The sequence below is a fragment of the Prunus avium genome, chromosome 2 (genome assembly GCF_965620075.1).
Source record: "Prunus avium chromosome 2, drPruAviu1.hap1.1, whole genome shotgun sequence".
Classification (NCBI taxonomy): domain Eukaryota; kingdom Viridiplantae; phylum Streptophyta; class Magnoliopsida; order Rosales; family Rosaceae; genus Prunus; species Prunus avium.
In genome coordinates this window covers 29,738,233-29,754,416 of record NC_142285.1, presented here as the reverse complement: position 1 = coordinate 29,754,416, position 16,184 = coordinate 29,738,233, and the positions used below count along the sequence as shown (strand labels likewise).

General features: G+C 38.0%; 3 protein-coding genes and 1 long non-coding RNA gene across 5 annotated transcripts; 1 reads left to right on the top strand and 3 right to left on the bottom strand.

Moving 5' to 3' along the window:
- Window positions 1-665: 665 nt before the first annotated feature.
- LAP6 (Chalcone and stilbene synthase family protein) lies at window positions 666-3,491 on the bottom strand. The gene is made up of 2 exons (XM_088249276.1): window positions 2,191-3,491; window positions 666-1,844 (listed from the first exon to the last, which is right to left on the bottom strand). Exons 1-2 carry the CDS (start codon window positions 2,540-2,542, stop codon window positions 871-873), a joined length of 1,326 nt encoding a protein of 441 aa, XP_088105402.1. The 5' UTR covers window positions 2,543-3,491; the 3' UTR covers window positions 666-870.
- A 6-nt stretch (window positions 3,492-3,497) lies between these two features.
- On the bottom strand, window positions 3,498-6,849 carry LOC110772423 (Tetratricopeptide repeat (TPR)-like superfamily protein). The gene is made up of 2 exons (XM_021976853.2): window positions 6,697-6,849; window positions 3,498-6,584 (listed from the first exon to the last, which is right to left on the bottom strand). The coding sequence occupies exons 1-2, from the start codon at window positions 6,798-6,800 to the stop codon at window positions 4,463-4,465; spliced, it is 2,226 nt and encodes a 741-aa protein (XP_021832545.2). The 5' UTR covers window positions 6,801-6,849; the 3' UTR covers window positions 3,498-4,462.
- Window positions 6,850-7,073: 224 nt separating this feature from the next.
- Window positions 7,074-8,272, top strand: LOC148296809 (uncharacterized). The gene is made up of 2 exons (XR_015834080.1): window positions 7,074-7,337; window positions 8,018-8,272. It is a non-coding gene; the product is annotated as an uncharacterized LOC148296809 (long non-coding RNA).
- A 618-nt stretch (window positions 8,273-8,890) lies between these two features.
- On the bottom strand, window positions 8,891-15,740 carry ASG3 (SNF2 domain-containing protein / helicase domain-containing protein). 2 transcript variants are annotated; one of them, XM_021976862.2, is made up of 17 exons: window positions 15,335-15,740; window positions 15,212-15,219; window positions 14,849-14,927; window positions 14,584-14,744; window positions 14,307-14,438; window positions 13,736-13,916; window positions 13,495-13,630; window positions 13,295-13,412; window positions 12,669-12,758; window positions 12,351-12,458; window positions 12,026-12,229; window positions 11,232-11,357; window positions 10,459-11,114; window positions 10,072-10,217; window positions 9,622-9,786; window positions 9,301-9,415; window positions 8,891-9,215 (listed from the first exon to the last, which is right to left on the bottom strand). In XM_021976862.2, the coding sequence occupies exons 1-17, from the start codon at window positions 15,513-15,515 to the stop codon at window positions 9,191-9,193; spliced, it is 2,631 nt and encodes an 876-aa protein (XP_021832554.2). In that variant the 5' UTR covers window positions 15,516-15,740; the 3' UTR covers window positions 8,891-9,190. The 2 variants fall into 2 exon arrangements, with proteins under 2 accessions (XP_021832554.2, XP_088105756.1); XM_088249630.1 differs by lacking the exon at window positions 15,212-15,219 and having other exon boundaries at window positions 15,335-15,484.
- Between the last annotated feature and the right edge of the window lie 444 nt (window positions 15,741-16,184).

Sequence of the window (16,184 nt, the reverse complement as noted above, 5' to 3'; positions counted from 1 at the left end):
CTCGTTGTTGGGTTAAAGTATATGGCAAATTTGGAAATTTTAAAATGGTGTGAGGATATAATGGGTAAAAAAGATGAATTCTTGACGGGTTAGTTCTTCATGAATTAGAATACCACCTCCCACCCCAAGAATTGAATTACTCCAAAATGAGGAATTCAATTCCTAATTTTTTGTGAGTCCTACTTACTTTTTTTAATTCCTTAATGTGAAGTAAACACAAGAATCCTTTATAATTGGAATTCAATTCATTATTCGAATTCCAATTCTTGATTAGTAAACACACCATCAATTTTTAGATGGGATGTGATATTCTAATTCTTGGAGACGAGAAAAGGAAGGAGGAATCCTCCAAATTAAAACATTAAGTCCAAAAACAAATGTTGGTTGTTGTAAAAAAATTATTGAAATATGCTATTTTGGAAATTAAAGGGTGAAGACCAATTAAATTTTTAGACTTTTAGTAATGAAATATTCTTAGAATGAAAATCTGGCCGCTAGAAAATGAGTTGATTTTTACTATATTTATTCCACTATGCTTCAATTGTTTAAAAAAAAAAAATTAGAAATGTTTATAACTTAGACTAAATAGCGAAAAATGATGAAGAAAAAAATGTGCTAGAATCAGAATAGGTTAAGAGTTCGATCCTTTCCAATCCCTTATAACCGAAAAGAAATGGTTTCGTTGATAAATGATTAGCAATAAATTGCAGTGGAATTCATAAATTTCATGTCACAGACCACAAGCTACATGTGAAGGCCAATTTGATTTTGGCTACATATCTCTTTCTCCATTCCATTTCATTAAAAATTAAAATGACCAAATTAACTCAGAATCTTAAATGCAATGTAGCATGGTAACCATTGATCCTCTTACAGGCTGCGCATGAGGATGCCTTCAAATGTAATTCCAGGGCCAAAAGCTAAGGCAAGCCCCCATTCTTCCCTCTCCTCCTTCTTCTTCTTCAACTCCTCCCTCATATTCTCCATGACATAGAAAATGGTGTTGCTGCTAACATTTCCATAGTCCATCAGAGCCCTCCTGCTGCACTCTAGCTTATCACTGCCCAGCTTGAGGGTGCTCTCTAGCTTGTTAAGAATGGCAGGTCCTCCTGGATGAACAGCCCAGAACAACTCATTGAAGTCCTTCAATGAAGCCTTGGCCATCAGCTTCTTGCAAAACTCCTCAATGTTTTCGTCAATCTTCTGAGGCAGGTCCCTTCCAAGCTTGAAGTTAATGCCTTCCTCTGAGAGCCTCCCATCAATCACATTGTGTGTGTCAGGGAGGAACTGCTGGACAGCATAGTTGAGCTCCATGAAAGGAGTCTCTTGGCCTGGTTTTGGGTTGCTTCCAACGATCACAGCTGCAGCTCCATCACCGAAAAGCGCAGCCCCAACAAGATCGTAAGGGCGTGCCTTGTTTGGTGGCCTGAAACCAAGAATTGTGGTCTCAGAAGTGGTTAACAAGACCCGGCTTCCCGGGTTGTTTTCAGCTATGTCTTTGGCAACCCGGAGGCCGGTGACTCCACCATAGCAGCCTAGGAAGTAGAGCATAACGCGGCCAACGTCGTTCCTCAGGCCAAGCTTGCTGGCAAGGTAGAGGTCACCACCAGGTAGTCTGATTTCACTTGAGGAGACATAGACAATGTGAGTGATGTCTTCAACTGGCCTACCCCATTCCTTGATGCAAGAAAGGCTAGCTTCCAAGGCCATCTGTACCACTGCAGGGTTTGCAATTTCAAGCCTTTGTCTGATGGTGGCTGAGCCCTCAGTTGCTAGTTCAGGGTATTTGTCTAGGATCTCCTTGGACATGACTGTGTATCTAGTCTTCACAGTTGTGGTTTTGCCTAGCAAAAACAAAAACAAAAATGAAGAGAAAGATAAGCATGGTGAGTCTTGCCCCTTTCAGAATATCGGGTAATGTTAAACGTACCACATTAAAAAGGAATTACATTAGCTAGCTGATCACTTAATGTGTATGATATTTACTTATTATGTAGAATTATTTGGAGTATATTTATTGACAACATCTCTAGTAGAGGTGAAACTCATTTACATAGGTGGCGGTCGCCAATGAAATCAGTAAATAGGATACGAATAGTTTTGCGAAAAAGTAATTTAGAGGGCAGCCAGCAAGTAAAGAGATGAGTTCTAAGAGATTCAAGATAATAAAACACAAATAATTTTGCTTACACAGTCGTTCCAATTTCTCCTTAATGGCAACATCTACACATTTGGTGTCACGAATGTAGCCCTCCACCAAGCAGTCCTGAGGGACCAGTTGGCTTGGGAAGGCCTTGCCCAATGCAAGGACTGTTGCCTTCCCTGGTGTAGGAGCATGCCTACTTGGTGCATGGAATTGCTTGGAAGAACCATTAGCGCCATTGCTTTCGAGCTTTGACATCTTTAGGATGATGATGATGAGGAGAAGGAGTAGAAGGCTTAGCAATGAAATAGTCTGAGTTTGTTGAAAGTTGAAGGCATGTATATATGGGGGAACTGGGCTTGGTGTTGGAGAGGAGTTGGTTTCAAAGGAGATGAACATGAAAAGAAAGAGATGCCTACTTTATTATGGTTTGGTGATTTTATGGGTTTCTTGGGGGAGTTAGGAGTGTGACTGTTTCAAGGGGAAACAATCTTCTCCTTTTGTTTGGTAAAACAATGAATGAAAAGTTGAAACCCAATGGTTACTTACTTTCTGCTTCAAAATTATGAATTGTAGAAAAAGGGTTAGAATAGTCCACTGCAAAAGAAAGGAGGAAGATCTCTAGAACTGGTACCACCAGAGAAAAAAAGAAAAAAAGAAAAAGAGAGAGAAAAAAACAGATTGAGAATAGGTAGCAGAATTTCCTACTTGTTCCATGTTAAAATTGCCCTTTAGCTAACTTATGAATTCTCCAAGTAAGCCAGCCCATTTTTGCAGGTTTAGTAGATCTAACTGTCTGATCTAACTGTGAATACCCTTCAAAACCATTTTAATTTTGTAAGAAAAGATTTCAGTTCACTGCAAATGAAATCAATAGTTCAGAATTTGTAGATTAATTTTGTAAATTATTTCCTAATTAGTAACTGATAATAGTCCCAAGTTTGTTTGATAATTTTCAAAACCACTTCTTCTGAAAAGGTTCATTTTTAAATCCACTCATTCTGAAATCTTTAAAAAGTGAGGAATTTATTAGATTCCATATGCACTCTTTACACCTTATGACACTTCTGTTTTCCTGTTGGTTGTCAACCAGGGAAAAAAAACCCTCTTAAATGATCAAATTGATCATATCCCCTTTTCATTTTTTCAGCTGAATTGTCCCTTTTTCTCCTTCAACCACCCCCATCACATTATTCAAGCCATTTGGAGCTTTTTGTCATTTGCTTTTCCATCCAGGCTTCGGTTGTCTGTTCAGGATTGGGTACATTCTAGTTAGAGCTTTGCCACTTAAAAAGGAAAAAGGAACCAAGAGAAAAGCTTGCTGCAAAGCTACATTCTCTTAAATCATCTGTAACAAAAAAGGAAAGAAAATCTCATAAACCAACCGAAGAGATCGTTTCGACGGAACCAACTAAGTAAATAAGATCCACCATTCTTCCTGTTACAGAAGTTCATAAATCTGATTCACAAAAGGAATGGAAAAGAAATGTAGTACAACAGCTCCCAGCTTAATAACCAAAACCAGGTGGTAGAAAATCATCTACTTCTGCAGAAAGGCACAGATCATATTCTCTTCTTTGTGGTGCTTATAGTTTTCCTCTGTTCAATAATCAACCCATATAAAAGTTCATCAAAATATTTTTCCTAAATTGATACAGCTAACCTTGGACCAAAATACCTTCAAAACTTCACTCAAGTTGGAGTTCAACCCTAACTTTTTTCTGTCTCTACATGATACCCTCCCTCCCTTTCAAAATCACCCTTGAATTTATATTCCAAAAGCCTGATATCATCTCCTCTCAAAATATTTTCTGATCAAGAACCCAACCCATTTTCAAAACTCTCTCAAACAATCACACTTTCTCTCTCATTGCCTCTCTCTCTCTCTCTCTCTCTCTCTCTGCATCACAACTTTATTGCCACTCCGCAAATTGAGAATCCATGACCTCAGGTTGTCATGATTCACCATCTCTCTCTCTGATTTCACTCCACAATTCCCTTGCCAATATATCCATTTTGTGTTGCACTGCACTTCCCAATCAGTGGTCATTGATTTTGTTGTTCTTGTAGTTTGTAATGGGTATGTATGAGTTTGGTTTCAAATGAGCTTTGGACTGCAGACGGACTGTATATGCTCCAATGGTTGAGATGTGGGGTCAGGGTGAAATTGACACGAGGGATCGAATAAACGCTGAGAAGAAGTGGTATGAGGGGGGCAGCAACAACTGTGTATTTACAAGGCTGAGATGTGATCGAGGAAATCTTAAAAACCCACCATTTAGCAGCAAGAAAGATATGTACAGCAGCTGAGGTCTTGACTTACAGTTGTAGTCTTGACTTCCCAGATTTGTCCAGCAGCTGCTGTCTTGGAATCCTTTTAGATAGAAACTCAGCTTCAACTGATCTTCCTGCAACCTCTAGGGCAGATTTTAGAGAATCTAAGCAGGGCAATTGCTGATAGCCTTTATTCTCAACCAGTTCATAGTACAAGCCAAATGCTTCTGAAAGTTTATTGATATCACAAAGCCCTACAATAACTTGGTTAAAATTATCAATATCGACACTTTGATGCTTCTGCAGACTGAATTGCAACATTTCACATGCCTCTAAAAGCTTTCTACTTTGGCAAAGGAAACAAACCAGTTCTTCCATTTTAATTGAGTACCCATTCTCATAGAGCATCCCTGCAATCTCAAATGCTTTATCTCGCAACCCACTACTGAAAAGTAGCCTTATAAGATGTGTTGAGAGATTAATGTTTTGTCTAATTTTTTTCTCCAACATTAAAGTGACAAAACTGGCAGATTCACGGGCACAATGCTGTTTCAAAAGTTCTGCAAGTAAAGAATGGAAAGTAGACGTTTGTGGGAGATGAGAGCTCTTTAGCATCTTCTCTAGAGTCTGTTGGGCAAGAAGGGGCTTACCCTTCTGCAAGAGGCCATCAATCAAGGATCCATAAATCTCTTCATCAGGCACAAAATCCCTTCTAAGCATCCAGACTAAGAGTTCATACCCAGCTTCATATGTACCTTCCTTACAATTCCCCATGATCAAAGTCTTGTAGGACAGAGGGTCTTGTGTTCCTCTTCTCATTAGCTGCCTAAACACTTCCTCAGCCTTCTGAGTTTTCCCATTACTAGATAAATACCCAAAGATAGGGTTATAAGAGGCAACAAGAGGCTTACAACCATCATCCCTTAACAAAATTTCTTTCTTTGATAACTCATCAAACAACTCCTCTGCTCTAGGGTAATCCCCTCGTTGACATAAACTGCGTATCAAAACACTGTATGTAGCTGAATCTGGTGGAACCTTTAACTCTGACATCTTTGCAAAAACCTTCAATGCTTCATCCAAGTTTCCTGCATTGCAATGTGAATGCATCAATGTGTTGAACGTACACGTATCCGGAGTAAATTCTCCACCAATCATTGTTCCTTCCAAAATCTCTTTTATCTTATCTAGCTTCTGCGCTTCACAAAGCCCCTTAATTAGAGTATTGTAGGTAAATCCATTTGGTTTTAACCCTCGAGTAGTCATCTCCTCCAAAATACATAAAGCCTTGTCAATCTCCTGTTTCGCACAATACCCTCTAATCAAGGTCGTATAAGTAACAACATTTGGAGTCAAATCCCCACTTCTCTTACTCATACCCTTCACCACATTATGGGCAATTTCAACCTTCCCTGCTCTACATAGCCCGTCAACAAGAGTATTATAGGTAATGACATCCGGGTCACATCTAAAACCCGACATATCTTTGAAAAAGCGATAACCTTCATCTACCATGGAGTTCATACAAAACCCTCTAATCAAAATGTTAAATGTATATGTATCTGGGGTCACTCCATACATACTGAGCATTTCATCATACACATTCTTGGCCATATTTGTCCTACCCTTTTTAAGCAAAATCGACAGAAGACTATTGAATGAAACAACAGAAGGCGATACACCAAGCGACTTCATTGTAGTAAAAAGCTTTATAGACTCTTGGAACAGCCCAGCTCGGCCATAGTTCCTTATTAAGCTATTAAAGAAGCGGTCCTCAAGTTTAACTGCACCATTAGACGTTTTTTCAATTGAAAACAATAAATTTCGTGCTGCATTGAGATTTCGGGCTCGACCCAAGATTTCAAGCATCAAGAAGTAGGATTGGTCATTGTGAGAGAAACCCTTTACCTCTACCCACTTAAAGAATTGAAGGGCTTTGTGCGGGGTTTTGATAAGGTGAAGTGTTTGGTGCACCGTGGTCTTGGAGAGAGAGGAAGAGATTGTAGAGAGAGAAGATTCAAGCTCACTCGACCATGGATTGGTGTTGACAAGCCTGGCCATATCCTTAGCCGTTTTGGTTTTTGGGGTTGACGATTTGGGTTGTTTAGCTCTGTGCTGTTGTTCATCATTCTCATTATGGTTCTCGGTTTTCTGAGAAGAATAGCACCTGGGTTTTGACGATTGTTCAAAAACAAGCAATGTAAAAAAAGGTGAAATTTGTGTTTGCCTAGTGAGAAAATGTAGGAAAGGAAATCAAATTGAAGTTTTAGAAGGCGCACCTGAGAAAAGAAGCAGGCTGAGAATTGGACTTGAGGCTGGGACAGAAGAGTTGCTTTCTGAAGACTGCTAGTCCTTGACCCTGAGAAATGGGATTCGCGGCCATGAATTAATTTGTGGTTTCTTCCGAAGCTTTTCTTCTTACAGAAGTAGGGGTGGGCATCAATCCGGTCGATCCGGTTACACCGGCCGAACCGATTATATTGGTTTGGTTTGGTTTGGGTTTGACCAAAGAAAAAGTCAACAGTTTCAAAAACCAATCCGAACCGGTTTGGTTTGGTTCGGCTGCGGTTTGAGCATTTTGTAAACTGTCCTAAACCGAACCGGACTGATTAAAAATAAATTTATTATTTGTTAAATATATTTTACATGTGGCAAGGCTTGAGTGGTTCTTTGTAATTGTTATCATGCACCATACCGCACATGATTGGATTCCAAAAGCCTGAAAAATTCATCCAAAACTAAAACTCACGGATCAGTCTTTCTCAACCTCTCTCACATTTCTCTCAGCCTCTCCTTCATTTCCTAACCCTAGCCGCACACAACACTCACTCACTACTCTCATCTCATCACATCATTCATCTCCATCTTCATCACCTTTGGCAGACAAGGTCATCACCTTTGGCCTCTTCGTCTCTCCAGTGTAACCTCTCTCTCTCTCTCTCTCTCTCTCTCTCTCTCTCTCTCTCTCTCTCTCTCAATAACTCTCATTCTGTAGATTTGATGGTTTTCTTGTTCAAGTTTCTGATTTGGGTTCATATCTCTCATGGCTTTTGATGATTTAGATACATATGGGTCTTCATTTTGTCTTTTTTTCTGGTGAAATTAGTGGGTTCTGCTATGGTGATGTGTGGGTGCAATGGGGTGGGGTGGGGTGGGATTTGCAGAAAGTTAAAAAAGAAGATGGGGTATTTGAAGAGATTTGGCTTGCTTTTGACTTTTGCTTTCCCTTTTTTTTTTCGTGACTTCCCTTTTGTTGGCTTGGCTGTGCGAAGGAGTTCTCTTCTTCAAGTTTGGTTGGCTGTGTTTTTTTCTCTTGGCTTTACTCCTTTTTTTTTCCTTTTTTTTCTTTTTGCTGGTTTGTCTTTTTGGTTGACTGGAGACTTCTTTTGTTGGTTTGTCAATTCAAGGGAAAATTATCTTCCTTTTGAATCTTGTATAAACCTGAAACCAAAAGAACTTTAAGAAAAATAGAAACAATAATAATAAAATAGGGGAAATATGGTTTAAGTTTGTTTTTTTTTTTCAATTGTGTGTTTATTATATAATAACTTGTGTGTTTATTATGTTGAAACTAAATCTGTGATTGTGTTTCTTATGTAGAGATGAAGAAATCAAATGCTATGGGGCCTTTACATATTTCTTGTGATTGAGAATGGAAATGAAGACATGCTGCTTATTGTTTTTTCGTTTTTTGGTGTTTGAAAATTCTAGTTTGATTTGTATTAATTAGTTGGATATTGAAGTTTATTTCTATTTGTATGCAAATGTGGGATTGTATGTTGAACTTTGTTTTACTGGAAATTTGGTTAACTTTCCATGTTTGATGTATTGGAGATTCGGATTATTTCATGAAAATGTTGATGTTTGTAGCTGTATCAGTTTCTATTTTAGGATGTTTGTTAATAGGTTCTTTGTTATTGTAAGACGTTTTCTTTTATGCCTAAACCGGCCGAACCAAACCGCACCAAACCGGATATGAATGGTTTGGTTTGGTTTGGTTTTCATTTTGATTTTAGCTCAAACCGAACCACACCGGACCGTGAAAGTTTAATTGGTTCAGCTGTAGTTTGAGGGTGAAACCGGACCAAACCGGACCGTGCCCACGCCTATACAGAAGGGTGCCAAAAGGCGCAAATCATCTATTTCTGTTTCTATTTTCTGCAGGTAAAAGTTGACCGGTCGATTGGTATGGTATCTAACTTTTCACAGTTAAATGGGGCTTCGAATATTTGTAAAATAATTTCCAAAAAATTTAGGCTCCATTCCGACGAACGGATTCGAAAGAAATGATTTGGAGATACTAGCAACAAGTCTAAAATTTGTTATTAAAAAAAAGGTTAGTTTGAATGTATTTAACTAAATATCTCTTAAAATAACTAGTTGTTTCGCATTCGGAATAAAATGAATAATTTGGAATTCATTTGTTTTCTTCTTTTATCTTTATTCAAATCTTAACATTCATGAATTCCATTTTCGAAATTTTAACCACTGAATATTACTTGGAAGATTGGTGTACAATGAAAACATGATACATCTGAAGTTTTTACATAGAAACTTTCCCCTTTGTCATGTTCCTACTTCCTACACTACAACATTATCAAACAAGAGAAAGGTCAACAACATAGGTACTTCAAGAGAAGGATATGTTATAATGGATGTTGAACCTATTTACAAGTCAGGAAAGGTCGTAGAGGCACATTTTCATAATCTAATTCTATCAGCCACAGGCCTGGGAGACAAGGACCATGTCCAGCATGAGAGCAGTCCAAAGCGTCAAGCAGACCGCTTATAATAATACCTGCAAAGATTTCAAGAAATTAGTTTGATGTGCATTGGTGTGCGTGTTGGCAGAAGATGGGAGAAGGAAGAGAAAGAAAACATACACATATATCTTTAGCCTGTACAGAGAAGCATATTTTTGTAGAAGACGTTCAACTGTGTACCATTCTGCGCGATCCGATCCATCTTGATACCCAATGCGTGGCATGTGGATTGAAGCTGTTAAAATTAAGAAAGAAGAATGCGACATGAGACATTTAAAAAAAGTATAAAACCGAAATGTCTGACTCGAAGTTAGCCAATGAAATCTTGACGTCCTTAAAAAGAAAAGAACTACACTTTTGCATTTCAAATGTACCATGGGGTGAAATAACAAGGCAAGAATTGCATAGTCAGCTTTGAACTGATTCAATTATAATGTTTACCAGAATTCTGAGCAGCTGAAAATGATGCCTTCAATAAGCATCTTTCTAAGTCAGGAATAGAAATCTTGCTGCGGGGTACTTTACGCCTGGGATTATAAGATTGTACAACAGCCAAAGCCACCCATTGAGGGGGATTACAGTCCATCTTCTGTTCATTCGCATCCTCTACATAGTAACAAATAGGTGAGGCAGAAAGTTCAAATGTAAAACATACTTCTGGCTGACATGATAAACAAATTCCTGCATAGTGCATATTGCAGCTAAAAGCTACTTGTACTCTTCTCATTATAACTTCGGACAGAACATGAAAAAAGAAAAATATTGCTGTGTTGTAACTGATATAATCAAATTTCTCTCCTACTTGTGCTTCTGAGTAGAAAAGATTCCTTTGTCTTATAAGCAACAAGGGTAAATGAGATAATATTTCAGGAGGAGAGACCAGAGGCTAACCATTAACTCTTACAAGGTGAAGATCACCAAGATGCAGGTCATCAAATTCTGAAGCTTGCAGATATGCATCGGGGATACTTGAAGATAGCTTGGCCAGTGCATCAAACATTCCTCCATGACCCCAGTGTCCAGAATCATCAACACAGCTGCGAAATAAACATATTAAGTCAGGTCTGGTGGTAAAACCACTGACAGCCTACATCATGCTCATACTCTGAAAGAAAATGTTTCTATAAAAGAATATTTTAGCTTTAAGATACAAACAAAAAGTTACTGTATCAAGAACGAAATAGCAGGAACACAAGAAGACACATTAACTGTTCTGACTCATTCAATGCAAAATAATGTGAACACTCAAGAGGAGGCATTTAGAAAAATTAAATTTACCTGAAAATAATGGTAGGTTCAGACGGACAAACTTTTGATGGTTGTGTACAGTCCCCATAAACAAACTGGACAGAACCTGAATCAGACATCATGTCACTATCCACAGGGCTGACAGGGTCCTCGACAGACAATGAATGGTACCCAAGGTCTTCCCACTTAGATAACTTCTCCTCCTCTGCCTTCTTCTTTGCAGCCTCACGTTTTAGACGCTTTTCCTCTAGTAAGTTTCTTCTGCTTCTCAAATCCGTATTTTCATTTCCACTTTCTTGTGATACCTCCTTGAATTTTTCAACCCAAGAGAGATATGAAACTTCATCAAAACCAGAATTGAAACTAAGAGAAGTGTTACTTTCTCCTGCAACAAGATCATGTCCATGCAAAACATCTGTTGGATTGACCTCAAATTTCCTCTCATCCTCATTTGCTATCTGTTTATTGCGCACTGAGATTACCTTCTCAGCCATAGCATTCAGTTCTGACATCCCAAACTCATCATTGTTGATTTCATCAGGATCGAAGAGATGTAACCCAAATATGATGGATCGCAAGTCACTAGGTTCAACTCCTGCTTCTTCTTTACCTTCCTGGTCCATAACATCATCTCCAATAACATTATGGCTAAGCCGCAACTTCCTCTCCGCTCTCCGCATGATAACCTATATTGACACATTTGAATACAATACATATAATGAGGTTGAATGGCCATGCCTCATGAGTCATGTATAGGAACTCTTCAACCGAAAGAAAAAAAAAAAAGATGTATAGGATCTCACCTCCTCCACTGTACGTCCTGTAACTAGGTTTATTGACAGTACATCATTCATTTGACCAATCCTGTGCGCCCGCTGAAGAGCTTGTTTGTCAACCTGGGGATTCCAATCTTGCTCGTAGAATATAACCTAGCGTATGCAAATTGATCCTAAGAATGTCAGGGAAAAAAATGTGCCTAATATAATAAGAATAGAATAAAAGTATGTCAGTACTAATGATGTGCTTTACAGAAATTTCGGGGAAGAATACAATTTGCTGGGACTTTTACAACATAGACTACTATAAGTTCCTCAACAGACTACAAAGCTCCCCAAATTACTCTGTCATTCTCACCAAGAGAAGGGTACACATTCTTAAAGTAATATGCTGGAGATAAGACTGTCACTCGTCAACCCCAAAGGTTTCTTGCTAGTGATTCAAAGGTTTCTTGAGCTACGTGAAATTGCAGTAATTCACATTTCTGACTATTGAGCATCAACACTTCAACAGGGGTTGAAGGCCATTTAAAGTTTGCACTTTCGGGATTCAATAGTACACTATTTATTACATGTCATGTCAATCTCAACTGTAAATGTCTCAAGAGAACTAAAAAGTATTTAACCTGTGGTTAAAAAAAATTTATATATAATTTGACAGATACAAAGAGATTTTAAAATGATTATGAACTTTCTTGTACTCTAAAAAATGTAAAGATTTGATTCAAAGATATAACAATAAAACCTACAGGTCCTGAGTTTCAGGTCTAAACATAAGTGATTGTTATAAGAGCAGTACACGACTGTTTGCCAAAACTCACAGTATCAGCAGCCACAAGATTCAAGCCAACTCCACCAGCTCTTGTAGAGATCATGAAGACAAAAGCACCATTTTGATCAGGTTGAGACTTCAAACCTTTTTTGGTTGATTGTGTGCTGAAACTTCTTATGGCAGCAAAGCGCTCCTCAGCCCGAATTGATCCATCAAGGCGTTCATAGGAATATTTCCTTAACTCTAGAAAATCCTGCATTGTGTATGAGAATATTAATTTGTTAAAATGCAGAGTAACAAATGCAAACAAGCTGAAGCATTTTATCACTTAGCATGAGACAGGAAAAAAATACAAAAGGAAAAAACAAACAAACCTGGAGAATGTCAAGGGTATGCGTCATCTGTGCAAAGAGAAGCACACGGTGTCCATACCCATGCAGCTTTTGAAGTAGTCGGTCCAAAATCATAAGTTTACCACTAGCCTATGAAAAGATAAGGAATGAACAGATATTACAAGCAAGCAGAAGGCATACTAAAAGTACTCCTCAGGGATCAAAGGCTTTCCCTTTCAGAAAGAGAGCAAAAAGAGCCTTACTTTCCTCTGTTAACTTCAGATGTTAGAGTTTCGACACTACATGACTTGGTATACACACCTAGGTCATTATCATTTACCAAATTAAAATCAGCGATACCTGAACAAGGTGTTCACCCTCTTCATATGGTTCAGGCTCAATACCAGGGAAGAGATAAGGATGGCTACATGCTTTTCGTAACTGTATCACCTGGATGACAGAGAGAGAAGTAATGGCAAAGGATAAACATTCAATCAAAATAAATAATTGATCACAATACTAGCTGCAATACAAATAAACAATGAAACACTGGATAAACATTCAATACAATTCTGCGTCTGCTACTACTTCATTAAAGTTTCTGCTATGGAAAAGCAATATCGAGGAAGCAAACTAGAGGGTGCTTTTTGAAAGTTGCATTTGCAAAAAGTAAAGTTTCTTCAGAAAATGAAAATGACACTAGGCAAAGGAATTTGGCTGCACAGATTTTGAAATGCATGTACCAAACTATGAATTCACAGCTACCACCCAACAGGACCTCTTAAATCCACAACTTTTCCAGAAGAAAAGTAGTGATATTGCATTGGTCAACCTGAAACCATGGGAAATAAAATATCTTCTGTGTTTTTAATTTTGTAGAATATACAGGATAAAGGGGTTCATAATACCAATGTACCATATCACATCACATGAAGGGAAGACAAGAAAAGAGATGCTTAGGGTAAAAAATCGAAAAACTAACATACAATATTCTGTAAGGATTGATGATTTGGACCTCCAGAAGAGACAGCAAGTAGTTTAGGAAGCTCCTTCCTCAGTATTGACACGTACACCTTCTTTTGCAATCCGACCAATGGTGCCAGCCTATCAAGATAATGCACCTTAGTATCATAAAACAGCCTCATCAACACCACGTCTACAAGGAAAAAAGGGATGGAGAACATACACTGTTATCTCAGTAAGCGGTGGCAGCAATAGATCTCCACTCTCAATAAGTTTAGATTTCGTACGCCGGAGCATGAAAGCTCCCAATATGCATCTTAAGCTTTTAAGTTGCTCCATAACTTTAGCTGTATCATGGCCTGTTTTGATGTCCCAGGGAAGAAATTATTACAATCAAAGCTTTCCACATCACATTATAAGAAATAGAATCCACATAAACTACTTATGACAGGTAAGAAGATAACCTGATGAAGGATCTCCAGCTTCCTTAAATGTTGCAAGGAACTCATCCAGTTTCCCATAGACTGATGGCATACAAAAATGCATCAAAGCCCAAAGTTCAGTGATATTGTTTTGAATGGGTGTGCCAGTCATCAGTAACCGTCGTGGTATAACATAGCGCTCTCTTAGGACATTGTACAGAACCTATTAAGGTCGAACCACGTATGCGTCTGGGATAAAAGTTATTATAGAAAAATAAAAAGTAGTCTAACTTTAACCCCTTTTTATCGCCACCTAGCAAAAATTTACATGGTAAATAACAATTGAAAAATTCGACATGTGAACTTGTCTTAGGCAAATGTTTAAAAATCAAAAGAAAATTCCAAACTGATCTGCAGTAAGCTGTCATTTCATTTCTAAAAGCCAGTGGTTCAAAAAGTCGTATACTGAATAACTGTATCTAGAGTATGATTATTTTCAGGACAGTAATTACTGGAGTAAATAGTATTAATTCACAATAAGAAAAAGTTACTCAGTACAAGTATAGAGTTCATTCATATATAAGAGAGAGAATTTAAGATGTCTTAAACATACACTGTAAGGGTTTTTAAGCCTTTGAGCTTCATCAATTACTGCATAACTCCATGGTATCTGAGAAAGAAAATCCTGATCTGCCAACACCATGTCATATGTTGTCAATAGGACATCAAAAGGCAACGACAATACCTGTCGACATGTCCAACTTGAAAATATCAACAAAACAAGTAGTAGCTTATTAAAGCTTATAAAAATTATTAACTATAGCGTCAAACATTAATGATGGATTACATCTATAGCCTTCCAATAGCTACACAACAGGACCAGAGCTTACATCAGATGAAGAGGACTTGTCTTTTACATGCTCGTAGATTGTCCGGCGAAGAATGCGCCTATATTCTTTATCACCAACATACCGAATAACTTTTAGTTTTGGAGCAAATTTCTCCATTTCAGAGACCCAACCATCTGTTACACTTAGAGGACACAATACCACTGTGGATAGTTCATTGATGAAAAGCAAACAAAAGTATCAGGCACACCAATACCAAAAATATAAGCTTCAAGATTTTCACACCAAAAACAGAAACAGAACTCACAAAATGGCCCAGGTGACAACTTGTGAACCTTCAAATAGCTCAATAAAGAGACGGCTTGCAAAGTCTTGCCCAGTCCCATCTGCCAACCAATCATTTAGATTCAAGTATAATGAACAAGGCAAAGAATATGTCACTTTTGCTCAACATATTTCAAGTACTTGTATCTTATTGCAAAAATTAACTGCACAAGCCTTAACAATCAACATCAGAATCTTCACTGACAGGAAATAATGCACCAGCTGAACAGTTACGTCCATTTTCCCGAAAATTATAACTAAAATTCAAACTCATAAATTCACATTCAAATTTAAGGAAAATTTTGAACTCATTCAAAATATAAGACCAGAAAACTTGCAGCTTTACCTCGTCTCCTGCAAATTCAACCAATGCATCCAAGTTAATTCATTAAAAATATTTAATTCGACTTTTTCTTTTTAAATTTTCTCGACAACCAAACACATTGGAAATGATACGACAGCTCCTTACCAAGAATGACATTGACGCCAAGATTGTATCGGCGTATGAGCCACGAGACGCCTTCGACTTGGTGAGGCTTTAGTGAAGCCGTGACGCCGAGCTCTTCAGCGCTAACACGCTCGTCGCCGGCGCGTGCGTCGTCGGAGAGTATAATTTTCGCTGCGGCTTTGAGCCTCTGCTCGTAATTCATCGTCCTCCCTCCTAGTCACACTCAGTAGTGAGAGTGAGAGATAGAGAGATGGCGATTGACTGCCTAATAGTGACGAGACGAAAGTACCCTTGATTGAGTTCCAAATTTACGAAAGTGGCAGCATTGACGGTCCAGTGATGGGTGGCGTGGTGGTGCAACAGGCGGCGCAACAACAGTAACGTTGGTTGTGGTGGGAAACGGTGCGGTGGTGACTTTTTGTTAAATTAACATTCCTTTTTTTAAAAAAATAATTAAACGCTCTAATTACGTGTCACCATTTTATTAATTAATTAAATTTATTCATCGTCGTTTTGTAACGCAAATTTGGTATATAAATTTAGTGTAACCTAATTATCAATTTACCCCTTGACTTTTTTTTTTAGCGAATTAAGGGCTTGAATTAAATTTTATTATCAATGTTTCCCCTACCGTCTAAATCATTAACATTTCATCCAATAATCCATCAAATCATTAAAAAAAATATTTTAAAAAAAAAAATAAAGAAAAATATATATTTTTGAAAAAATTAAAGAAAAAAAAATCCTATGGACCCACCCACCCCACCCCCTGTGTCTTCTTCTCCAACCTATCCTCCCTTGACCTGCAACAAAATCCCACCATTTTTTTTTTCTTGCCAAACCAGTTTCTCAAGCTCATCTTTCTTTCTCT

Coding starts and splice junctions, on each gene's coding strand:
- LAP6 (XM_088249276.1), bottom strand. CDS start 2,542: ATGTTCATCTCCTTTGAAACCAACTCCTCTCCAACACCAAGCCCAGTT. Junction 1,845..2,190: donor GGAGAAATTGGAACGACTGT/GTAAGCAAAATT, acceptor TGTTTTTGCTAG/GCAAAACCACAACTGTGAAG.
- ASG3 (XM_021976862.2), bottom strand. CDS start 15,515: ATGAATTACGAGCAGAGGCTCAAAGCCGCAGCGAAAATTATACTCTCC. Junction 12,759..13,294: donor ATCAATCCTTACAGAATATT/GTATGTTAGTTT, acceptor TCTGTCATCCAG/GTGATACAGTTACGAAAAGC. Junction 12,230..12,350: donor ATACCCTTGACATTCTCCAG/GTTTGTTTGTTT, acceptor TACACAATGCAG/GATTTTCTAGAGTTAAGGAA.
- LOC110772423 (XM_021976853.2), bottom strand. CDS start 6,800: ATGGCCGCGAATCCCATTTCTCAGGGTCAAGGACTAGCAGTCTTCAGA. Junction 6,585..6,696: donor CAGCCTGCTTCTTTTCTCAG/GTGCGCCTTCTA, acceptor GTCAAAACCCAG/GTGCTATTCTTCTCAGAAAA.